This window comes from Carlito syrichta, unplaced genomic scaffold (genome assembly GCF_000164805.1).
Source record: "Carlito syrichta isolate Samal-C Ts95f unplaced genomic scaffold, Tarsius_syrichta-2.0.1 Scaffold313359, whole genome shotgun sequence".
Lineage (NCBI taxonomy): Eukaryota > Metazoa > Chordata > Mammalia > Primates > Tarsiidae > Carlito > Carlito syrichta.
Genome location: NW_007257455.1, coordinates 450,680 through 477,458, shown reverse-complemented (window position 1 = coordinate 477,458; position 26,779 = coordinate 450,680). Strand labels below are relative to the sequence as shown.

Here is a 26,779-nt window from a genome sequence, read left to right as displayed (position 1 = left end):
GAGAGAGAGAGAGAGAGAGAGAGAGAGAGAGAGAGAGATGACTTGTGATTTAGAAAATGTCATTTGATAAATAAAGTTTATGTTCTCGTCAATGTCAATATCAGGAGATTTCTAAATAGTCTATATAGGAATTACACAGATATTAGTACCTAATAAATTTTAAAATAGGCACTTAATTTTCTAATTATTTTAAATACATTTTTATTAAGTAAAATATTATTCCATTTACTTCAACTTCTATTACTGGAAGGTAATCTTCCTTTATTCTTTGGGAATAAAACTTTTTCCCATTCATACCATTAAATGTCCTCAATTCATTAATGAAAAGACAGTTACAAAGTTACTCAGAAGTCACTACTATTTAAAAACTATTTCCATTGCTAAGAGATTACCCAAGCTCTTTTACTGTGTTATAATTTTATCACATCAACTGCTGGTTACAATAAAATCTTAATTAATTGGTCCCTGAAAATTTTATTACTTGGGTTTTTCTTGGCCATTGTAGAATTAAATCTGTAATAAGTAAGCATTGATTCAAATTAAGAAAGGTGAGAGACATTTGGAGATAAGGAGGCTGAGGAGTGTCATTGGTCAGAAGTCTTGATACAACACTAGGAAAAAGAAAGGGAATTAAGAACTTGTCAAATCTATCAATAAAAAGTCCTCTTTGTTGAAAGACAGTATGATCAGGATATGGTGGTCACACACTGGCCCACTTCTGTCATACGCTTTATTTTCAAATTTTTGATAAACTTATTAAAAAGTAATTTTATTCCCCACCTCACTTTGAATCTGTGACTTTATGCTACCATAATAAAAATAAACCAGAAGAAAATAATAAACCAGAAGAAAAAAACACTGGTGTGTAAGATATTCTTGCATTAGATTTATAAGCGGATGTACTTGCAGTGTTTCTATATCTATGGCAGTCATCGCTTCACAGATGTGCATTTAATAGCTAGTATTTTAAACCCAACCCTTCAGCACCAAAAGGGTCTTCCAGCTTCATTGGCCAAGCTCTTCATCTTGCCAGTGAGGACACTAAAGACACATAGGTAACACAGTGCTTTTTACAAAATACATACTCCATAAATATTTATTAAATGACTGAACCACCATAGACAGCAACAGACAGAGACAGAACAAAACTCCAGGTCTTTTGATACTGCATGACCTCTGAAATGACTTGGTTGTTTTTAAACATCAGGTAAGACAACAAAAAGGTTTAACCACAGATTAACATCAATCATGGTCTCTGGCCTGAACACATTTTTGCCACACAAGTAAATATAGTGAGTAAAATATAGTGACAATTTTTAAGAATAAAAGAGGAGATGTTTGTGGCACTCAGAAAAGAATAACAAGGGTCTCTACTTGACTCCCATGCCTGGTGGGTACTGTTTAGTGAGCTTTGCTCCTGCATAAGCTCCATGACTGAGCCCAAACCCTGATCTGTGTGAAAAAGAGGCTGGGCATGGCTGTGGCTGGAGAATGCTACTCAACATGTGATTATGATTAAGCTGGTCATTTAAAGAGATCTCCAGTATTTCATCAGTTTTCGAGCCCCGACACCTATTAATAATGTCACAGGGAGTAGAGGGATAACAAGAGAACTAAAAATTAATGGTATCAGGAAGGAGTTTGGGATTCAATTTAGAAGAATAAATGAAAGAACTTTGCAAAAGAAGTACAGAAGAGGAATTACATGTGGGTTTCCAAAAACTGGGTTTCTGATTCCCTGTTTTGGGAGGCAGTGAAATAAAAACAACTATCTTTGCAATTCAGTGGCTGGATCAAATGGTAACCCTCTGTCTATGCTCTTGCATTGTTCTATCATATTTGGTAAAGTTCTCATCTTTGAATGGTGCTTGCCAGAATATGAAATTTTAAAAAATTGTAAAAATCCTGTGTAAACTGAATTATAAAACTCTATTAAGTAACCCTTCCCAGAGTGGGCACAGGTACCTGCAGTTGTACACATACACACTCAACACACACTTCCCACTCAATACACACCATGACTTGTGGAGGAAAAACAAAGTCAAGAAGAGTCTCAGAAATTTCTAAGACAAACATCAAGGTTGATTGGCTTATTTAGCACTTGCTGAGTTGCTCAGGAATCTAAGGCAATAAGCCTCCTTCAAAACATAAAATTGCTGTTCCTCTTTAGTCATTAGATGAGTAGAGATAAATGACATGCTATTGCTGTTTTGCCAACCTATTTTCAAAGCCTATTACAAAAATAAATCAGTGTGTTCTCTAACAGTTCTAAAAACAGTTGGATAATTTTGTTTGTGTTTGATTTTAAGAAGGAGAAATAGATGTCCGTATTTACTAAAATCTTGCTTTTAGTTACATTCAGAAACAAATACAGTCCAGTTCTCCTTGGTGGATATCTTCCATCTGTTTGCTCATTCTCTTTTTTACTATAGAAAAAAATCTTTTGAAACAAAATGCATTGGCAGTGCAAAAAATAAAAAAATTAAAAAGTCCATAAAAATAAACGAACGATCAGATTAAGCGTTCCCATGAGTTCTTTGCCAGTTATCTGCAAGCACAAGACTCAACTGTCATGTTAGGATATACTTTAAGCACGACATTCTTATTTTCATCAAAGAATAAGATGCTGAGCGAGGACATCTTTTCTGGTACACAGCAAGGCTCAGGAATCCCAGGGACGACCCCCACGGCTCTCACTATACTCTGGATGGTAGCATGATTTGATGGTTTCAAAGACTAGAAAAAGAAATGGAAGAATACGTGTTAGGTGGAATTGCTTTTCTGCTCCTCGGTCCTCATCATGTAAAATGTTGGCCTAATGTGTTTGTTTCAACAAGTTAAGAAAGCCCCTGCATCATTACATGCTCAGCCTGTCTCCTATCTCACCATTTCAGGAGTGGTTATTATTTATTAAGTGCCTATTACATACCAGGCATGTTATATGTAGTGTCTTTAATCCTTACAACAAAATGAACGTTGCTAACATTTTACGAAGACTCAAAAATCTTAAGTGGCATGTCTATGGTCAACGAGTTAGTAAATATAGAGTGAGGATTTAAACTCAGTTCTCTCAGTTAGAATCATTTAACCACAAACAATTTAGTCCCCAAACATGGATTCATACATTCTGGGATAGTTTCAATAACAGGGTTGCAACAAAAAGATTTGCTCTTGACCCCATATTAATAAAATGAACCCTAACAAATATCTTATTTAACAGAAATACGTTATTGTCACTGCTATCGTGATATTTATAGTGAGTATTCCACTATGTAATTATTCAATTCTCTTTAGAAGCCCAAAAGGGGGGTAAGAAGACCACACCATTGGCCACTGGGGGTCACTGTTGCTCCGTGGGTTTAACATTAAACTTGGCGCTGTGTTCTAAGAGTGGGCTCTGTCTTCTGGGAATATCTGTGGGACCTAAGTTTACCCTATGGATGGCAAAAGTTTCACCAAAGAAGCCTAGGTAATATTCTCTTCCCTGAGAAAATGCCAAATGGGGCCATTAAGAACCATGTGAAACATGTGGTTTTACTTAGCTGTGTGCATCTCTTCTCCACCCAACAGCACCGAGGAAAAAGTCGCTCTTGCAAGCCCAGAATGGTAGGTATCGCCAGAGTGGTAAGAAGTTCCTAAGAGATGTCACAATTTTCAACACCGGTTTTCCCCAATGCCTTTTTTGCAGATAAAAGTAGTTTTGTTTTAAACATATTAAAAAACAGAAATTTAGTAGCTTGCCAGTCAGGAGTAGGATTTAGACCAAAACGCTGACTTTTTACTTTCAGGACTTTGAGCTGTGTTTCTCATGGCTCAGAGGCACCCCTACCCCAATGACTCGATATTTGAATTTCAAACTCTTAAAACACCAAGCATGGGAAATGAACAAGTTAAAAGGTTAAGGGTACATATAAACCCAGGGAGAAGCAGATATTATAGAAAGCTGGCATATTGCTTTTTTTTTTTTTTTTAAAGGATTCTTTTTGTCAGAGGAAAGGCGAAACTTATTTATCTCATATAATCTTTTAATTTAAACGAAAAAAATTACCCATGCATTATTAGATTTCAACTTTATTGTGAATAGGGTAACTAATAAAAAAAAAGTCTTAATGATAAGCAACTGTTAGTCTCTTCTTTCTAGAGACGTTAAGAATATGTTAAAAAGAATGGTTAGCTTTGAATCCATTAATTTTTGTTAGGTGCAAAGCAAGGTATTCTTCCCTTAAGGAAAGGAAGTCCACACTGTTCCATTTTTGCATGTTGCATGCTCTGCCTCATCAATAGTACATGAGTAACTTACACAAACTGTGATCAGTATTGCACAATAGATGTCAGCAGCTATTACTTGTTATTGGTATTGCTAATTTCTTTCTTTTTTGTTTTTTTGTTTTGAGTTGGAGTCTCACTCTGTCACTCAGACTGGAGTGCAGTGGCCACTCCCGGCCACTGCAGCCTCGACTTGCTGGGCTCTGGTGATCCTTCCGCCTCAGCCTTCCAAGTAGCTGGAACTATAGACATGCGCTACCACGCCCGGCTAATTTTTGATTTACTGTAGAGATGAGGTCTTGCCAAGTTGCCCAGGCGGGTCTCGAACCGCAGGCTCAGGCAATCCACTCACCTTAGCCTCCCAAAGCACTGGAATTACAGGCTGAGCCACCAAGCCCGGTCGGTATTGCTAATTTCTAAAGAAAACTTTTGCAGCCATCTGCTTTTCTCTATTGATTTAAAGTTATTTTTAAGACTCAATCATCCAAACAGCTTGCCATAAAGCCCAAAAGGATTTTTTAAAACCAGATTTTCTGACATTATTCTGTTACTTTAATGTTTACTGACTCCTGTAATTTTTAAATTTTATACAAAGTGGTCTACTTAATTAAATGAGGCCATGGGCGATAAATACAGCCGTGCAATGTTGTTTCTCAGCATTTAGAGTAGCACATATTCTAAATACTTGCAGGAAATAGTAATTTCCATCAACAAAAATAAAAGATTCTGTGCAAATAACCTGGTGAAGATATGGAAAATATTCATGGGTGTTTCCCAGGAAAATTCCTGTCCTTTTTTTTAAAGCTCCATCTCAGAAATGATAGATTCAGAAACTATGAATGTATGAGTAGTCACTAGTGGGCTCACTGGAATTCAGGCACAAGTCCTTGACTCTGGGCTCATGTGTCTTATCAGAAACGTCTCAGATTACTAGGGAGTGTCTGCTTTTCTCTTTCTCTCCCTTGCTGTGGAATCCTCTGATCAAGCTGCCATTACCAAGAATAATTATGTCATGCACAAAAGATCCATGCAGTAATTTGCTGTTGTAATGCGTATTACCAGTTCAAAATTTTTGTTTTTGTTTTAGAGTTCAAATCCCATTTCTCGTGACTCTTTACCAAGCAAGTTAAGAAATTAAAAACTATATCTATCACAAATGCATTATCTGTGCTTCTCCCCTCACTAGTTTCTCTTTCTAACAAGAATGAAACATGACTTCACCAGGTTAGGCTTTTGTCTGTTTTTTGCTTAGGTAACTCAATACATAAAGATTTAATGTTTTTAGAGTTCATTTTCATGACTAGATATTAGAATGGGAAGATTCAGGATATTAATTGAGGGTGTGTCATTTTGAAATCGTTAGAAGTGAATTTCTTCTTTATATGGGATATCAGGTTCAAATATTTAGATTCTTTGCTGCCTAATCCTATGTGCTTGCTAATCTAGCTTTTGCAAAATTCCTTGCAAAAATAACTCCATTCCTGTAATTCCTGCTGGTTCTCTTGGATATCTGTCAGTGACAGTGTCTCAATCATTTTCATCTGAAGTTTCTGTTTCTTGTCTCTGCTAAGGTGGTGAGGAGTAGCAAAAGCATAGAACTTGGCTTTAGTTGTACGGGCATTTTTTCATCTCATGGCAGAGTTCCAAGAGTCTCTCTCTGGGAGGACAGATTGGCTGTAGGGGCTAGAAATCAGAAAAATCCAAACTGCTGTGTCTGTGAATGAAATCTACAGTGGTCAGGTCTGCACCTGCCAAGCTATGGCTGATGTCCTCGAGTTGAATTTGATTACAAATGCATTAGCAGGGAAAAGTGTGTCATCAGCTGAGAGCCTTCATTCCTGACCTGGGCCATGGGGCTTTGCTCCACACATCTCCAGTCCAACCCACATGGGTGTGATAGCCCAGAAACTATCTAATTGGAATCAGCGAAAGGGCAAAGCCTGGAATTTGGGAAAGGCAGAACACAGCTGTTCTGAATTACAGAACAGGTTGTCAACTTTTGCAGACACAAAGCCCCGCCATATAGAGCAGGCTTTTGCTCTGGAGGCCAAAAGCACGCAGGCCAGCAGAGGAGTCTAGCCTGGGAGAACTTTTCTCTGGGGCAAAAAGTATATCTAGAGTCTGAAAGTTCTTTGGCATCTCAGTTTCTCCCTGTGTGTTATATTGATGTGACCAGAGACTTATTTTCTTCTGTTGCTTGGACTATGTTTTTATTTAAATGTTCCACTCTGGTTGCCACATTGGACACTACTGATAACAGAGATGCTTATTAATTGCCCTTAATGTAGCAGTTTCCTATAGCTTCACGCTTTCCATCTACTATACCATGCGAAAGACATAAAGCCAGGAAGGCTTCAAGGGAACCACTAGAAAGCTTTAAAAGCTGAGCATATCCACACAAGGTGATGAGAGACTGAGAACTCCATGTAACAGCCAAACTTCCAGTCTCAACTTGGCAAAAGGAAATGGCAAACTCAGAGAGAAAACTCCACGCTTATCCCTGTTACGTCTCCATGGAGTTTGGATGCCATTCCAAGTTTTGACAAATACCGTGATGAGTTCAGTTGCTGTGACAGATGCTCTTTTGATTCTATTATTCTCCAAAGTAACCTCCACTGGAAGAGCCAGCGAGCCATTGAACTCACAGATCGAATCCTATTTTCAGCTTTGTGATGTTTGAAAAAGGACTAGAAACATTTAGAAAACGTATTCTGGCCTGACACTTTGATTCTCTTGGTCCCTCTTTCTGCATAGTCTTTCTTCAGTCTCCTATATTTAATTCTCTATTCCCTTCAGTTTCAGGAGTGACCATTAATAATAATGTCGGTAACAAATCTTTGTTGGGTGCCTACTGTGTGCAAGGTGCTCTACTATCTCTTTTTTCCCACTGTTTGTATTATGAAAAACTATTATTTTAATCACATACATTTTTACCTGTTTCAAAAGTGATAAAGCTAACAAGAAGAGAGTTTAAGGAGCTCCTCTGAAGTACCATAGCTGATAAGAGGTGGAATCAAGATTCAAGTCCGAAGGATTTGACTCTCAATTTTGCTACTCAGAAAGCAATTTGCAAATCAGCAGCCCTGGTATTACCCACGAACTTGCTAGAGACGCAAAATCTTAGGCTCTACCCTCATATCTACTGGATCAGAACCTTCATATTAACAAAATACCAGGCAATCTGCAGGCAAGTAAAGGTTTCAAAAGCCTTGCTATGACCGAGCATGCACATTTACTAACATACATCTCCCTTAAATGTATTTCTGTTCTTTTTAACTTACCCATCATTATTTTTTACATTGTTATTCCTTAGATCACTGAGAACCAAGGTGAATTTCTATTGAAATGACCGTAGATTTCTGAAAAGTAAAAGCAGGTAGAACCAACAGAGAGAGGGACAAGTTGGAAGTATTTGTGGCGATGTGAATAAGTCAGTTCTTCAAAGCTGGGCCAAAAAGCAAACGAGTGTCTCCACATTATCATGGCTCTCTGGGTCCCAAAAGCTACAGCCATGAGGGAAGAGAAAAACTCTGTCCCCAGGCTACCCAGAAGAAATTACAGTTTAGGAGAGTGAGAGGGATTATTTGGAAAACTCTGAGACCCACCTAAAATCAGTCATCCTGGGTTTAGAGACAGATTTTGAATCCATCCTTGCCTCTCAATGCCATAAGGCAAGCCACACTGTAAAATAAAGATTCATCACTTCGCTGGGCTCAGTGGCTCAGCCTGTAATCCCGCGCCTTTGGGAGGCTGAGGTGAGTGGATTGCCTGAGCCTGCGGATTCGAGACCCGCCTCGGCAGCGAGACCTCATCTCTACAATAAATCAAAAAATCAGCCGGGCGTGGTAACGCATGACTGTAATTCTGGCTACTTGGAAGGCTGAGACGTAAGGATCGCCGGAGCCCAGCAGGTCGAGGCTGCGATGGCCGGGATCGGCCACTGCACTCCAGTCTGGGCGACAGAGTGAGATTCCAACTCAAAAAAAAAAAAAAAAAAAAAGATTCATCACTTCTTGTTACATTTGTCATGTTTGTGGAGGGTGTGTTTAAATGTGCTCCCACCCAATTGAACAAGTTTTGCTTGATCAGTAAAATGTCCTTTATGAATAGTTCGCCTAGCTAAAGCTCTTTATATAATTACAAATACATGGAATCCTTACTTTGTGTTTGAGTTTATGAAACACGAAATGATTTTTTTAAATGCTTGGGAAAGAAAGGGTCTTAGAAAACGTAGAAAGCTCATTTTTCTAAGACACTCTAATAAGAATACAAGATTTCAATCGTTTCTAGCCCTCAGGCTAACCCGGCCAGGCTCGGCCAACCCTTTGCTTTTATGTGAGTGTTATGCTTGGTATCCCAATAAGCAGCCAGCACATGAAAATGCTATTGTAAATACCTACAAGCAGAAACTGGTCACTCTTTAAGCAAAGGATATTTTCTCCATTATCATACAATAGCAAAAATTGATTTACATCAAGTTTTGAAAAAATAAAATAAAACACCTCTATTCCTCTTCTGAATTCTGTTCTTTGAGCCACGTTTTATTGTACAATAGAGATTTAAAATGCAGAGAACAGAAATGCAGCAATGAGCTTGACTGAAGACTGAAGGACACCATTGTATTTTACTGCAGAATTCACTATTTATACTCTAAATAAAAGAGAAGACACTTGAACTTGGCTGTGCAAGATGGAGGTAGGGCGTGGAGAGACTGATGCAGTTACCTCTGTCAGGATGCTGAGTACTGACGTGACAAAGCACAGTCCCCACTGATTTTTGAAAAGACATAGGCAAGCTCTGGCAGGCTGAAATGGGTCATGTAAGAAGTTTACAAAGTCACCATATCCTATTCCGATTTCTGTTAGATGTTTAGCAGGGAAGCAAATGAAATAAACATCTGGTAGATTTCAGGAGGCCAGTTTATCTGACTGAATTCTGATCCTGACCTTTGTGGAGACAACTTGTCTCACAAGAGATCATTTATAAAAAAAAAAAAAAAAAAGTCCTGCACCAGGGCATCAATCCCATCAGCCCTTCCTTTCTTCTCTGACTCCCACTCATTCTTTGAATACCTCCCCAAAGGTTAGCCTTCTACCATCTGAGGCTTACCTATTGTGCATAGGTGTGGATTCACACATAATCACATAGCTGAATATGCAATATGTTTGGAGGCAACACAAAAAGCATGTTTTACACCACATTTTTTCTCCTATCCTTCTTTATACTGACTTTATATTACTTTAACAACCACTAAAAACAAAGCATAACTGTAGTACCTATTCCACTTCAGCATGTAAATCCAGATAGATTTTTCAAATACACACACACATACACACACACACACACACACACACACCCACACACATTCAACTCAGTCCCCTCGTCTTCATACCCTATGGAAATGGGAAGAAAGTACAGGACAAAGAGCAAGGCTACCTTTGGCATGGGGAATTGGCATGCTCCGGAGCAGTAATAGGCATCAAAAGACTTGGGAGAGATAATCCACTCACTCCAACCAATGTCTGCAAAGTCAACTTTGAGGTATCTCCTGGCACAATTCCGAGGTTCAATCCACTGCTTTCTCCTTGCCTTCTTCAGGGTCTGTTCATCAAACTGGAGTGTCTGACTCTTCTCGTGAGGTCCCTTTCTTTGTTTTTTTTTGTTCTTGCTCTTCTCAGGGGGCTGAGTCTGAAGGGTCTGGTAAGGCTTTCTTTCCTCCCACACCCCATCCTTCTTATACTGATACTCTGCCCCAGGAAGCTCGTTGTTCTGAAGAGGCAGCAAGACTCCGGTAGAGCGCTTCTTTCTCCGTTCAGTAGAAAGGGCAACTCTTATGTGGCTACCCAGTTTGGGAAAATTCCGGTGTCCCTGTAAGCTTGATACCACACTTTCTGGCTCAGCAATGGCAGCATCGTTGGCATACACCAATATATAAGGCTCTGGAAAAGATAACATCCTCTTTGACAGCTGGTGTCCTTTGTAAGTAATGTTAAATCCTATGAGGAACTCCCCATTTTCCTTGGCCTTCCTCAAGAGTTGAGTGATGTCTTTAGAGAGCCAGGACATAATCTCTTGATGGGGTTTGGTTACATCCACTGCCAGATGACCCAGGAGTTGGCTTTGGTTTCTGCTGGATTTGAGAATCCACGCAGAGAGATCTATCTGGATGTGTTTCCTCTGAGTATGGTGTGAGCATTCCTGAGACATTGGGCAGCTTAGACTGATGTTGACTAGCTCTCCACCACAGAAATAAAGTGTGGCGGACAAAATGTTTTCGGACTTGGTCAGAGAAGTCAGATTAAAAATATGCAGTCCCTTGCTTTCAAGGGTTCCTAGGAAGAAAAGGAAAGGAGAGTAAACAGGAGTACACAGGACCTTTAATCTACTATACAACAATTAGCTCACAATGTCAGAAACTCAAATAGAAGAGCTGAAAACATATGATTCTTGGAAGAAAGTATTGGGGCAAATTTTCACAACCTTGAAATTGGCAATGGTTTCTTAGATAGGATGCCAAAAGCATAAGCAACAAAAGAAAAAATAGATATATTAATAAAATATATAAATTTATAAACTAGGCTTCATTGAAATTAAAAGCTTTTGTGCATCAGAGGATATTATCAAGAAAGTGAAAAGACATCCTACAATATGAGAGCAAATATTTGCAAATCATATATCTGATCAATCTAGTATTCAAAATATATAAATGACAGTTGCAATTCAACAATAAGTAGATAAAATAAAACAATTAAAATGGGCAAAAGGCTTGATATAAATTTCTCCAACGAAGGTATATTAATGGGCAACAAGCACATGGAAAAACACTCAACATTGTTAGTCATTATGGAAACAAATCAAAACCACAATGAGGCACTACTTGACATACACTAGGATGGCCATAACAGACAAACAAAAACCCCAGAAAGTTACCGAGCACGTGAAGAAATTGGAACGCTCAAATTGCTAGTAGGAATGTAAAATGGTTCAGCTGCTGTGGAAAGCAGTTTGGCAATTCCTTAAAAAGTGAAGTATAGAATTACTATATGATCCAGCAATTCCACTTCCAGGTATATGCCCCAAGGCATTGAAACAGGATCGCAAACAAGTACATGTTTATAGCAGCACTATTCATCATAGTCAAAAGTTGTAAACAGCTCAAATGGCCACTAATGAATGAATGGATTAAAAACCTGTTATATCCATATAATGGAATATTATTCTACTGTGAAAAGGCATGAAATACTGATATATACTACAATTTGGTTGAAAACATTATGCTAAGTGAAAGCCAGATATGAAAAGTCATATGTTGTTTGGTTTCATTTATTAAAAATATCCAAAAGAGTTAAATCCATAGAGGCAGATGCAGAGGACAGAGACAGGAATGGATAAAGAGACATTCCTTAAAGGTTATAGAGCTTTATTTCGGAATGGTGGAAATATTTTGGAACTAGATAGACTTGGTGATAGCTAAACATTGTGAATGTATTAATTGCCATTGTAGTGTTAGCTTAAAATAACTAATTTTACATTATGTAAATTTCACCTCAATTTAAAAAAAGAAAACAAAACAGATGTGCAGTCGCTTGCTTCTGAGGGCTCCTGGGAAGAAAAAAACAAGAGTAGATAGAAATAACTTTAAATGACAGAAAAAGATTAGCAATAATCAGCCATATTTACTAATTTGCTCTCCTCTTTACTGAAGCACTACAACTTTGTGAAATTTGTAACACAGTAGAGAACTTGATGGGGTGAGGGTTGAGAGTTGTAGAGACTACCGAAACGTATTCTGATACATTTGACAAAGCATTTTTGTTTGTTTGTTTGAAATCTGTTTAGCCTACCCTTACAAACACAGGGTTTGAAATTAGACTCACCTTGACTCAAGTACTGACTCAGTCACTTATGAACTTCATAACACTGGGCAAGCTAATGTTCTCATTCATTAAAATGAGATAGTATCGCCGGGCTCGGTGGCTCAGCCCGCGCCTTTGGGAGGCTGAGGTGAGTGGATTGCCTGAGCCCGCGGGTTCAAGACCCGACTGGGCAGTGAGACCTCATCTCTACAGTAAATAAAAAAATCAGCCAGGCATGGTAGCGCATGCCTGTAGTTCCGGCTACTTGGAAGGCTGAGGCAGAAGGATCGCCGGAGCCCAGCAGGTCGAGGCTGTGGAGGCCGGGAGCGGCCACTGCACTCTAGTCTGGGCGACAGAGTGAGGCTCCAACTTAAAAAAAAAAAAAAAAAAAATGAGATAGTATCTACTTTCTATGTCATGAGAATAAAATGAGATATGTGTAAAGCAGTTGATAAAGGTTCTACTAAGTGTTTCTTAAACATAAATTATTATTGTTATTCATTCTGGTATTAACAGGATTATAGGGATTATAACTTCTTCTATCTGCTTCACAAAATGCAGGGTGTGTGATAAGGTGGGACCCAATATAACTCAGTACTCAGATACTATAGCTGAAAAAGCAAGTCATGCTTCAAACATATCAAAAAAATAATGCTGTGGAGCTTGTTTGAAATTTATGACATATTTATGACATTCCATTTAGGAGTTAAATTTCTCTATAGCTCAACAAAAATGGTGCAATTATTTACTTGTATTTCCAACTCTTCAAATCTGGAAATGAGAGGGAATCAGAGAACCACAGATTGATTAGTAAGGGCAGAAGCAGGTTCCTTCCTGTGGGGTCATCTCTGGAGTTATTGGTGAGGTTGGGCTCAGAACTCAAGTCTCTGATCCTCGGATTGGTCACCAGAGCCTAAGTTCTTCTCCATGCACTTGTTCCGTATACATATTTGTTTCAGAAACACACATGCAATCGTGAAATTATGTTCTTGATCAAAAACATGTTTCAGTAGAAACGAAACATTTTTATAAAGATGTGGAAACTTGAAATGAGTTCACTGAGTCCCCAAGCACAGGGGAAGTACAGCAGGAAACATGTTTAATTCATTTTTAACGTTGTGTGAAGGAAAAGGAGGAAACTGCCATTCGTGCACATTTGTGTAATCCATGACACCAGGAGAATATTTTACAGACCCTTACAACAAAGCCCTGGCATCAGCTTTGTTCAGATGCTGGCCTTAATTCATACCAGTCACCATGGCATATACTTTTACCAAACTTTGTGTAGCAGATGGAATTTTCAAGAGGAAGGAAGAGGAGCCATTCTGCTCTAAGTATGTGGGGATTCAGCGGCTGCTGAGCAAACATCCCAGCAGGGAATAAATGAACTCTGAGGGAGGGGGTGGTGGTGTCCCTGTGGTAAACCCACCCTGCCCCTGGTCTTCACATTTGGCTACAAAATGCTTCCTGCTTTCAAACATGCTTCTGGTCACCTTGTGACCTGCTGTGTTCATCAGCCTCTACCCTGGTGTCTAAACTTCAACATCGTCTTCTAAAATCTCAGGCTCTGCCATTCCTCCTCTTCAGGTGGCTCTCATTTCAATTCAACTGCATTACTTTGAAATCAAAGCCCTGAGGCTCAGGCCCAGCTCCACCACAACTAATCGTAGTCTTCACGCAAATTTGCCTAAATTCTTTACGTCCCAGTTTGCTCATCTGTAAAATGGGTTCAGAAGTACCAAGGGCAGAGTTGTTGTGAGGATTAATTGAAAGAATGCAGATAAAACACACAGCACATAGAAAACATTTAACCGATGTCAACTAACTAGAGTGGTACTGTCCATTATAATAGTTAGGAGCCACTTACATTTGAGATGTGCTGTAAGTATAAAATACACGCTGAATTTTGAAGATCTAACACAAAAGTAAATATAAAATATCACATTAATGTATTTTATATTGAGTATGTGTTGGAATGACAATATTTAAATATATTGGGTTAAATATAATTTAAAAATTAATTACACTTGTCCTTCATATTTTTAAATGTGGCTACTAAAATTTTTAAATTATACATGTGGTAAACATTTGTGGCTTACTTAAAATCTCTATTGAATAGTAGTGGTCTAGAATAACCACGAGTTTTATAGTCAGAAAGGAAATAAAAAGGTATTTTTTCCCAAATGCAGTAAAAAATTAGAATTTGGCTAAACATGAATATGAAACCAAACAGTAAGTTGGACAGATTTCCTTCTTGAAAGGCAATGTGCTTTCTTTGTGAAGGACGTATAAGATAAAGATAATTTTGGTGATTACTTTTTAATATTTCCTCCAACTGTAGTCATTTCAATCTGCAATCACAAGTCTAAGACCAACAAACTGATCCATGTAGGATGAAATGGGCAGTTTACCAACAGTGTCTTGTGGCGTGGAGATTATCTACATAGCTTCAATCATGAATGTATGTATTACACACATAAATTACTACAGCCAACCAAAAACAGAGCCTGAAGCGACTGAGTGTACTTCTTTAAAAATGTGAATCGGGGCGGGGGGGGGAAACACAACATCAGGAAGGGTACCTGATCTCAAACCAGACAAAGTGGGGACCAAAGGGAGGCCCAAACTTTACCTGTACGATGACCACTTGTATACCTAATCCTGAATTGTACCCCACATCTTTAAAAGGAAAGAAAATAAAAATAAAAGAATTTCTGACACATGGTGATAATAAAAATCCAACTCTTAAAAAAAATGTATTGAATATTTTGCTAATGAGAAATGTATTTCAAAATATGTAAATATGATATAAAAACTCAAAATGCAAAACTTTTAATTACACTCATACTGAAGTAACATTTTGCCAACATTGTTACGAAATCATAAATATTTGGTAGCAAAACAAAAAAAAAACAACACAAAAAAAATGTGAATTGAATGCCTACTAGGTGCTGCACCCTGTACTGCATCACAGAGCTGTACAAATCGATGCTCCATCCCACACTGGTGGCAGAAATGATTCCCGAGCATTGTGCAGGTGGTTCAGCCATGATGAGAGTACTAGCAGTTGAGGATGCTAACTACACTTGGAGCAGAAAGGGGAGCTGCTAACTTTGCCCAGGTAGAGGGCAGAGGGATCACAGGGAACAGGTGACCTTTGAACCAGACTTTTAAAGGTGAAGGGAGAAGGGAATGCTGGGAAGGGGATGGAAGGAACATGTTCTAACAGTATGCAGTGCCATGTGTGAGAAGGACACCCAAAAACCCGGAATTTATTTATGACAAATTGTGTGTTTATTCTTACAAACTTAAACTTTAGTCACCCTCAAAGTACTCTCTGTTTGATGCAATACACCTATGCTTTTTCTACTGCTCAAAATAGTTTTTGAACTCATCCATTTTGATGCTTTTTAGTGTTTCTATCATTTTTTGTTTCACCTCTTCTACATTGGCAAAACATTTCCCTTTGAGGACTATTTTCATTTGGGGAAACAAACAAACAAAGTCACTTAGGGTGAGACTTGGTGAATAGGGAGGGTGGGCCATGGGTATCATGCCATTTTTGGTAAAAATGCTGAACACTCAGCACAGTGTGGGCAGATATGCTCTTAAATCATCCATTATGAAATGGGCAAATGCATTAAAAGAATTTTCCCCCCAGATTTACTGAAGCCAAATGTAGCCTCTCACAACAATGCTAGTTGTACACTGATGCCAGTGGGTTCCTAGAACACTTACCTAGGGAGGGAAGCCTGTCCTACAAGAGGCCTGCCCTCTAAAAGAGAATTCCCTTCTTTTTGGGTCCCCTACCTCATATCTAGAAGCTTTTGCAAAATCAATGTCACTTATGTTTTAAATAGAAATTATAAAAAAATACTTCCCAATAACCTAGTTGTTCAGAGTTCTAGCAAACATCTAAGCCATCCAAATTCAGAAAAGGAATAGCCAATTCTTCGCTCCTAATCAAAGGTGTTACGTGATGCTCAGCACTTGATGTCTTTGCTCTTTTTATTTTCACCCAGGCTGGGAATCTCTGCCCGTTCTGAATTCCCTTCCTCCTTTTTTTTTTTTTTAAACAATAAAGCTGGAATTGTCAACCTTTCACAAAGCTTTCCTTGACTTCCCTAATCCACATTTATTTTTGTCTTCTCTAATTTTAAAGCATTTAATTTCTGTTTAAGTTAATGCTCTTCTACCCAAATAAATCCAACAGATATATATTGAACATTTACGATGAACAAAAATAATGAGAGAGCAGCATGGAGTCCAGTAAATGAGTACAAAGAAATAAATAAGAATGAGATAAATTCCTGCCTGCAAGCACGTGACATTCATACCTATTCAATTTCTATCATGCTTTTTATTTTAGATTTCACATTAACTAATGAAAAAGTGTCTTCCTACACTTAAGAACAGAAGACTTGCTTTGGACTTCTCTCTTCTTCATGAGCTCTAGCACAGATTCATATATGCACACAGATCCCTATATTTACATATCAGTGAATAAAAAATGCCTTAGTAATCTATTTTTCTATTCTTTGGAAATATTCAGATGCTGTCTATTTGGAATTATTGAATCTGAAACCTGAAGTGTACTGTCTTATTAATAGGAAAAAACTGATGTAATGATGATACAAAAAATAAAGATGGGCTTTGTCAGGTTACAAAAAAAGTATGCATTTTTAGGCTAGGGATAGTATTCAGGTACTGGGAAATATTAACTGTATGCCACACTGATCTAAATCTATCTAGATGTGCAGGCCTAATTCTGGGTGATCTCTTTTCACCTAGTTAATTGATACAGAAGAAAGCAACTAGGAGAGTAACCAAGATGTTGAGGGACTTGGAAACTATTTCGTAGATTTGGATTGCATAAATAGGACTACATGGTCTGAAAGAAGAAAAACGGTTTAGCAATTACATGAGAATTATTTTCAAATGCTTGATGGACTGCAGAGAAATCAGAGCTTTTCTTTCTCGTGTTAATGATGACAAGGAAGTTTAAAGGTGATGGAGTGTGAATCCAGACTGATACAAGTCGTGACTTTCAAACTGTTTGACTTCATTTGGTCTATCTGTGGGGCTAGAAAAACTGGTCTTAAGGATTCTTTTATGGCAGATAGTGTGTGAAAGGGAAACTAGAGAACCGCTCATCCCTTCCAAGTAACTACTACCAGCTTTGTTTTCCAGCTCTTCCCAATGTTTTTGATGTCAAAATATAACTACCAATAGGTGGTGCTACTTTCTTATGTTTACTGGCACTAGCACATGCGAGTATGTCTCCTGCAGTCTAGTTAGGGCTTGCTATTGGCATTATCATCTCATATGTTGAGTTTTCTAGGGTTATAGCACCTGAGAATTGAAAAGGGTTTAGAAATCAGGTAAGATTCTGAACAAGCCATACTCTCCTCCACACACGTGTGGGGAATTTGCACCTGCTGCTGATTCTCTCAGGAATGCTTTTCCCTACCCCTTTTCTTCTTGAGAATTCAGGTTTGTTTTTCAAGGCAAGGAAGAGGCCCCATCCTGGAGGCAAGTTGTCATGACAACCCACTTTCTTAGTTAGGACCCTGCCTCTGTTACCATTTTCATTACACTGTTGCTCCTTCCTAAGACCATAAACTCACTCCTTAAAGACAAGGCTCTGTATTATATCAGACTCTTCAGCCCCTAGCATAGAGCTTCACCCTGCAGCAGTACTCAGTAAAGGTTTCTTTTATGAGCAAATTTAGTTCAACAAACACATTAGAGAAATGCAAACATGAAGGACAACAGACGTTAGTCAGATAGCAACTGACTTTGGAGAGAAACCTAGGTCTGCTGCCTAGATCATTCTTTTAGGATTCTGATTATTAAATAAAGGTAAACATTTCTTTCTGTTTCTACCAAAAAAAAAAAAAAAAAAAAGAACTTGCACCTGATGAAACCAAAGATACAACTCGGGAAGTTAGGCTCTGACCTGGGTACCTAGGGTCAGCATGCTATGAGACCAAGGACACAGATTGGGAAGTCGGACTCTGACCTGGGGACCTAGGACCAGCCATGCTATGAGACCAAGGACACAGAGTGAGAAGTCAGACTCTGACCTGGGGACCTTAGGGCCAGCCATGCTATGAGACCAAGGACACAGAGTGGGAAGTCGGGCTCTGACCTGGGCATCTAGGGCCAGCCATGCTATGAGACCAAGGATGCAACTGGGGAGGTTGGGCTCTGATCCAGTGACCTAGGTCAGCCATACTATTACAATGTCAGCTCTCCTCTTGGAGTAGCCAAGGTGCTGTCCAGAGAGGGGGAAGGGGAAACTTACCTTTGTGCTGGCTCACACAGATTGTTTTCAAAGATGGAAAGTTTTCCACATGAAGCCTGATTTTAAAACAAATAGATGAAATGAAATCTTGATGATTAGTTAAATCCCCAAGAAGCAGGGAAAACATCATGGTCATACAAAAACTATGTAAGGAAGAACAATTTCCCCCACTTCTCCACTTCTTTCTTCAAAGGAAGCACAGCTAATAGAAATGCCTGGGGTGCCTAGGACAGGGCCACATACACCCCTGGTCACTGGCTGAATATTTGCCGCTGACTCCCTAGTCAAGACTGTACTTCTCTGTGCTGCCTTCAACCTTCCTGCACAGGCAAGACAGGGAATTTCTGAATAAAATGTAAAGTCACAGAATTTTGTTTTGCTTACAGAGTCCCAGTTGAATGACTAAATTTTATGGGATCTCAAAACAACCATTCTCCATGTCCAAAGTAAAAACATGGCTAAAGATGATATAATGTATGCTTTTCTGGAATAGCAAAATGTTCATTATTCAGTTTATCTTCTCAGTCTCTAGCCAAGCACATACCCAGACTGTGAACTCTCTGAGGACAGACCCGTATCCTATAAATCTCTGAATTCCTAGTACTTCACACAAACTGGACACTTACATCCTGGAAAATATTCACTACTTTTGTTGAATGAACAACTGTGTAAAGCTACCAGATTTAAAAGTGTTTTCTACTTATCACCAAGAAGGGCTTTTGCTGACTTGGGGAACCTGAATTTACTTGAAGGTTTTTAGACTTTGGTGTTAAATAGAAAACACATTTAAATCTGGTAAGTTCCTTCTAGTTCATTAGAAAAGAGGAATTATTGGAAGAGTTGCATATGAAGTAGAATAATATTGCCACAATATATAAATGGTAAAATGTGTCATGGGAAATTCTTTCAAGCCCAGTTTATTTTTAAGGAATACTTTGCCTGGCCTACAGCTTCTCAAAGGTCCCTTCTAGTCTCTTGAACATCTAATTCAACTCCATTGAGGTATTTACTGAGTGTGAGTGATGTGGCTACCTGTGAGAGGTCTTCAGAGTAAGAGGACCAAAGAGGTGAACTCCTTGCCCTCCAGGGACTTGCTCTGCAGGCTCCTTCTCAAGTTATTTTTTTCTTTTTCCTAGCAAATCGGTTAGGTTGGAAACTTCCTACAGCTGTGAGAGAAGGGTAAGTGGTCTTGATTAACTTACTGTGAAGCCTTCTCCCGGGCAAAAGCTATCATAGAGGCAGTAAAAGCAGCTTGTCATCACTTAAGTTAATAAACCATTGGTCCACGGACAGGCCACTAGCAGGGCCAGATAAGACCAGGAACAGCACATTAATCAATCCTAGATTTCAAAATACCATTATGATATAAAATGCTCAGAACTCTAGGGACACAGATTTAGAGCAGCATTTCTCAAATATGGATCAGAATCTCCTGGATGACTTGTTAAAACACAAATTTCTGAGCTTGACACCCAGAGTTTGATTCAGAAATTCTGATGTGGGCTAAATAATTTTTTTCTTCTTTGTTTTTCTTTTTCATTTTTCTTTTTTTTGAGTTGGAGTCTCACTCAGTCGCCCAGACTGGAGTGCAGTGACCGTTCCTGGCCACCACAGCCTCGACCTGCTGGGCTCCGGCGATCCTTCAACCTCAGCCTTCCAAGTAGCTGGAACTACAGGCGCGCGCTACCATGCCTGGCTAATTTTTGATTTATTGTAGAGATGAGGTCTCGCCAAGTTGCCCAGGCGGGTCTCAAACCCACGGGCTCAGGCAATCCACTCACCTCAGCCTCCCAAAGTGCTGGGATTACAGGCTGAGCCACCAAGCCCAGCTTCTTTTTCTTTTTTGTGTTGTGATCTCACTCTGTCACCTAGGCTGGAGTGCAGTGGGATGATCATGGCTTCCATAGCCTTCATCTGCTGGGCTCAGGCGATCCTTCCACCGCAATCTTCCTACTATCTGGGACTATAGGCACATGCCACCACGTCTGGCTAATTTTTTGATTTATTGTAGAGATGAGGTATCACTATGTTTTCCAGACTGGTCTCGAACTTCTGGACTCAGGCAATCCTCTTGCCTCCACCTCCCAAAGTGCTAGGATTACAGGCATGAGCCACCATGCCTGGCTGAGAATTTCTAACAAGGTTTTAGGTAATATTTACGCTGCAAGTCCAGGGACCAGAGAACAACTAACTTCAAGAAACCTCTATAAAAAGGTACAATCCTGCTCCACTCTGCCACCAGCATCAGGACAGAAACAGAAACTTGTTGGATGTAGGTTTAGACTATCATAGAGATTGTATAACCACATGACTACCACCTCTTTATTTTTGCATTGTCACCCAAGTAATCTTTGTGCTACAAATAAGTACAGATTATCAGCATTTGAGATATATTTAAGGCTTTGTGGAAAGTTAAAGGAAGACAATCTCAAAATATTAAGAATATTGAGAATAACTAATATATACGGGTCTTTTAAGCTTTTAAAGCATCTTCACACAAGTTTCACCATCTTTCTGTGAGACAGACACAGTAGGTATGATTTAGCCTATTTGACAGATGAAGAAACCATGAATAACAATATTGGATGACTTTACTTATTAGCACTTCAACCAAGGTTAGAATTTAGATCTCCTAACTCTTAGCCTTAGGTAATAGAAAAATAAAAACTCTAGCAATCTTTTTTTTTTTTTAATTTGGAAACCATTTCTCTTAACTCACATCTAAGTTCAGTGATTATACTAAACTCAACTTTTAGATCAATTCCATGCAATTAAATGAAAACATTGTTTGAAGAAAAAGCAAAGAAGAAAATGTTGGACAGTAGCTTTAACTGTAAAATGAAAAGTCTGATCAAAGAAACTTGCATTTCTAAAAGTACTGGCTGTAATTATTTTATAAATGAATATTTAACTGTACCTTACTTAGTAAAGCAAGAAGAACTAACTGAGGCGAGTGATATAGAGGATAATTTTACCCAAACACGTTAATCTGTAGTATGCTCAAAAGCCATCAAGGCACTGCATTGACCATGGTTCTACTGCCATAAGAAATGAATTTTAAAGAAAGGTAGATCACCAAAGGTGCCAATAAACACACCATGGTCATTTGACACTATGATCTATGGCTAATGTTTCAGACAAATAAAGAGAAATACATGACTTTACAAATATCATCCTTCAAAATGTGTGTTACTAGGACTACTTCATATGCTAAGACACAATCACTACTACCATGTGAATAAACTGTCAGTTTTATTGGTTGCTAAATATATTCTGCAGATGAAGGCTCTTTGGTTACACTGTCATCATTTACTACTGTCCAAAGTAGATGTTTTCCTGGTATACTTGAGTCACTTGACGAATACCATGTCAATATTTCCATTAAAATTCTATTTTCATGGATTCTTAACATAAATCATAAAAGTTCCCTCAGTTGAAACTTGGCATAGAAAAGCTCAAGTTAAGATGATTTGTGATGCCAAACTTCTTTTCACTACTACCACCAAAATAAAGTTAGTAAGACATGAACTGATTACTAGGATGCACAAACTTAACAGATGGGAGAGGCATCACAATTTGGGAGAAAAGCTCTGATATTGTAGCACAAAAATCCTGACTAAACAATAGAAAAGAGATGCCAAGTTGCTCCATAGTTATCATGAGCCTTTTTGATAGAAATTATATTTATTATGCCTATTAAATGCTGGGATTGTATAAGGGATTTGATACATGTCTTCAGTACATGCGACTTTTATTAAAGTGTTCATGGTGATTAAAATATTAAAAAGTGGTGTGTGTGATTGTTAGTGAATTTTCCCACAAAGTATGCCTTATTATTTCCCTCAAATAAAGTAAGCATACCTGTTGTGAAATAATATTAATCATATAGAAGAAAATACTGAAGAACTTATGAAGATACAGAAGAAATGAAGTTTAATGACAGAAAATCTCTAAAATTACAATCAGAGAGGTTTATAACATAAAAGCAGGAAAGTGGTGCCATGCCAATTGGACCCTGGTCCAGAAAGTAGCAGTGTAAGTAAACATACTGAGATAGGTACTGACTGGAAATAAGACAGTGCTCAGTTGGAGGAGAGTGTGCTCCTAGCTAGACATCTTAGAACCACAGTTCCCTAAAATGCTTTCTCCAGGAGAAAGTATTCCCTTCTTAAAGGAATCATTAGCATTTAAAGGCTCTAAAGGTCCCACAGCAAAGAAAACTGATCACTTTTTCCAAGCCTAGTTGATCATGGAACTCATTTTTATGTAAAAACTGTTAACATCTTACAAAACCTCTTTTTGCGAAATTTTTAACTTAGAAAATCAGATCAGGCTATTAAAAATAATAGGTTTTGAAATGAGCTCAGTAGGGATGATAAACTGTTTGGCAAATGCATCACGATGCTTATTAGTGTTTCCATTCAAAGAAGGAGTTGGACTTGTTTTCTCGAATGCTTCTTTCAAATACAAAATTATAGAAAGAAGATTTGACATTCGTGTCCCTAATTAATTTTTAGGAAAACCTATACTTGTTCTATCAAATATTTATGAACTTCTGCTTAGGTAAAATGTACGCAACCCTTCCAATTCATTCTTAATTAAGTGTATATTTTTAGTGAACAAATATTCCTTGCATGAATTATCTACTTAGGAGATTTTTTTTCATTGACCTCCATAATCTCTTGGTCTCTCTGGGTGTTTCTATGTTACAAAGTTAAATTTACATTTTCTAATGCAATTCATTCTTTCTTTTTTCCATTAGCATGGATAATCAAGAATTCATGGTATTACGGATTTTTAAATGCCAGAGATTGTAAGGCTGTCTTGCCTATTACAGTAAAAACTTCATTAAAGGCCATCATGTATTTAAAGTCGTGTGTAACTCAAAGCAGCTGCACAACCAGCTCCCTCTCCAGATGCACTGTTGTCCTTTAAATGAAAACATCTGATAATTCAAGCACTCTTTAATTTTAAGCCTAGTTTTTAAGTGTCAGGCATTTCAAGGTAACTACATTTTAATAAAGTTATTATAGCCCTTGTCATCAAACACATCCAAAACGATGTTCTTCTACTGGCCCATGTATTTTATATAAAGTTCCCGTTAGGGTGATTATTTGGCCCTTAACTATAAACTCCCTTTCCCAAAGCCTTACATTTTAGCCTTGTCTCAGAAATGCCTCAAAATCATAATTCGTTATTTAATTTTTTTGGTCACAGTAGGAATGAATCTCCCTGTCCTCACTGAAGGAAAATATTCACTGGTGGGTCTGAATTACCTCATTTTTTAAAAGGCTATAAAATATGTGATTATTTTCAAAGGTAATACATACCCACTGGAATATAATCTTTTTGTAGTTGTATGTCATGAATAGTGACAGTTTTCTAATAAGAATATATGTGCTTTAATCATTTTTCCTGAAGAGCTTACAGTTATGATTAAGAAAAAATAGGATTAAGTGGCTATGGGGTTAATGAGAAAGTAATAGAACACAAATCATCTATCTTAAAAGATGAAGACAGGAGAAAACCTTGTGTGAAATATTTTTTATCACATAGTAGCCAAAGACAACTTAAACCAAGAGTCAAATGAAAGCTAATTTCACATCCTTCTGTCTTCCTTCAAGATGCTGTGTTTTTATAAGGCTGAACTTCTCTGTCATCAATATTTTATAAATTATCTTTTACAAAGGGAAAGATACAATCTATCTTTTATGTAAACACTTCCACATCATACACACACAAAACTTATAAGCGCTCCAAGCTTACGGTTTTGGCACACCAGATGCACAGCGTTGAGGGAGGAGAAAAGGGGTTAGCAGAAAGTGTATTTAGGATGGGTGCCACCCACCATCAAGTAATGGTTTAAGTAGAAAGTAATCAGAGGGAGACCACAGCAGCTAAATTTCAACCAAAGATATTCTGGGTTTAGAACAATAAATAATTTGAATCAGGTATGTTCCAAAGAGCAACCAGGGCTCTGAGGCTCTACTTAGCCTGAAGAAGCTTCCGGAGTCTGCAGACCAGCAGCCTCTCCATCTCTGTGACACACCACCTGACCTTCCATTAAAGTTTGTAGCGTCTTCGGTCCAAAGAAGCCCATATGTCGTGAAAGTTAAACATTCTGGATTGGAAAACGTATCTAGTTTATTAATGCAGACAGCATCTTTCATCTGCATAGGAACATATGTCATGAGATGAAGAGTGTTCCAGAAATCCTGATATGGATGAGGCAAGAGAGACCCACGTGAAACCCTTCCCGCCTTCCTGGAGTCCTGCCTTATTAGAGCCAGAATCGCCTTATAATGAAGTCTTTTTGGTGTGTTAGTAACTAAACACTCTTGGAAGGGCTCCAGCATGGGCCACCTCTCAGGGAGTCTCCAATGAGGTAACCTGACACTTAAGCTTCCACAAAAACCAGAGTCTACATTTGATGAATAAGTCATTAAGACAGCGCTGGGGATGCTGAAGGGATTACTTTTCTTATCAGGGCATGAAGTCTTGTATGCATGCATCAGGCTGCAGTTCATCATTTCAAGAGAACGTCTGGCCTCCCACCAGAGTTTATCATTTGATGCTGTAAGACTACAAGGAGGCTGATAAGGGACACTCTGGAATTATAATGCACGAATGAGTTGGAGCCAAAAGGTACATGGTGCCTGAGTTGTTCAAATCTTTATCCATTGCTCACTCAGCCAAAAACAAACAAGAGTTATACAGCATGTGCATGAAACAAGCTCAAATTCCACCCCCAAATCAAGTGGTTCCTACCATAAGGGAAACTTGCTGATAAAAAAAAATGCTGTCCGTCTCTTGGGTGCCTCAGCTATTCCCTAGGATTATAACCAAGAAAATGAATATCGAGGTGACAGTGATCAGAGTGTCTTCAATGCTGTCACCTGTCCTGCTCACCCAACTTGCATCCTGTCCCTGTATCCCTGCTACTCCCACAGTGGGCCTTCATGGAATTCTGTCCTCCAAGCTGCTTTAAGGTAAACAGAGTGGCCACTGGTGGGGCCAGCTGTCAGGACAGTCTCTTAGGCCCCGGGATGGTGAGGATAACTCAGGGCAGGTTTCTGTTTCCTTGGTGGAGGCCAGCTCCTTACAGATTATGCTCATGGTTTTAAGAAGAAAGTGAAATCTGGCTCAGTTCATACTCTAGATGAAGTCTTCTGTATTTGAAAGCATAATTCACATATATTGTAAATGCCATCATGCCTATGAGCTCTAGAGTGTATTTTCAGTGCCAACCCAGGGCATTTCATGATGGACACTTTAGCTCTCTCTCACTTTTTTTCCCCCGGGAGTCCTGCACATCAAAATTTTGGGAGCTAGCTTTCTAGCGATTCTGACAGAATGGAGGCACGACCTCCTTAATGGAAGACCCTTGGCTGTTTTTCAACAGTTCACTGAAGACAGGCTTTACAGTAGCACTTTCCTTTATCATGAATGTGGTAAAGGAAAAAGTGCGGTGTACCCTCAAAGCATCTACGCGGAGTGAGAGTCCAAGAAACTTTCCCTCAAGCTGTTAGCACCAGAAAGGGAGCTGTAAGCATACGTATTCGCTTCCCCACGGGGGCTTGGGAAACTCAGTTAAGCAGTGGATCTCAGTCCGCAGGAATCTGTGCTGAAGAAGGGGTGGGCTGATTCCCAGAGGTGTTCCCCTCCAGGCTGCTCCCTCCGCTTCCTCTGCTCCTCTCAGGATGGATAGCTCAGTCTCGATTTACCCAGATGGGTTTTAAACAATCGCGACATCTCAGCACCTGGCTGTGTTTGCCACCCAGGAACCATCGAGTAGAAAACGTAGGATGTAGCACAGACACACACAGGGAGCGCGTTACAAGGGGTGCGGGATGTCAGGACCACCTAAAAGGCGTGGGAGGCGGCTAGGGCGAGTCTGAAGTCTCTCGGGCCAGAATGGCATAAAATGGCATCTACCTCTTGGCACACACGACTGAAGCTCAGTCCGAGAGGATTTCCACGGACCGATTTAGAAATCAACAGAACGAGGTACCCGGAGGCCTCCAGACACCCTGGGCAGGAGGGCTCCGCGGGGCGCAGGGTGTCGCCCCTCTCCCATTCCCAGTCATTCCTCCAGCCACCCCCTGCCTCTGCTCCCGCCTTCTTCTCTCCGTTTCTCCCTCTCACTTCAGATTTGAAAGTGGGACTTTCCCAGACACCGCTGGAAATGCGGGTGTGGCCGGACTGAGGGCCCCGAGGGAGCCGCTGGGGCGGAGAAAGGTCCCGGGCGGCCCCGCCCGGCGGGGGGTGGCCGAAGAAGTGTCGGGGGTCCTGTAGGGACCCGGGGGCGCGGGGAGGGGGTCCCACCGCGCGCTCACCTGAGGCTCCGGCT

At 39.3% G+C, this 26,779-nt stretch overlaps 1 protein-coding gene across 1 annotated transcript in view; it reads right to left on the bottom strand.

Annotated features, from left to right (window-relative positions):
- Positions 1-2,397: 2,397 nt before the first annotated feature.
- BMP3 (bone morphogenetic protein 3) overlaps positions 2,398-26,779 on the bottom strand; it is a 31,678-nt gene continuing 7,296 nt past the window's right edge. Inside the window, exons 3-7 of the mRNA XM_021718722.1 lie at positions 26,365-26,777; positions 24,487-24,599; positions 18,430-18,485; positions 9,703-10,598; positions 2,398-2,736 (exon numbers count right to left, since the gene is read on the bottom strand). Of these exons, the coding sequence (XP_021574397.1) occupies positions 2,545-2,736; positions 9,703-10,598; positions 18,430-18,485; positions 24,487-24,599; positions 26,365-26,777 (1,670 nt within the window). The 3' untranslated portion in view covers positions 2,398-2,544. The remainder of the gene's footprint in view (positions 2,737-9,702; positions 10,599-18,429; positions 18,486-24,486; positions 24,600-26,364; positions 26,778-26,779) is intronic.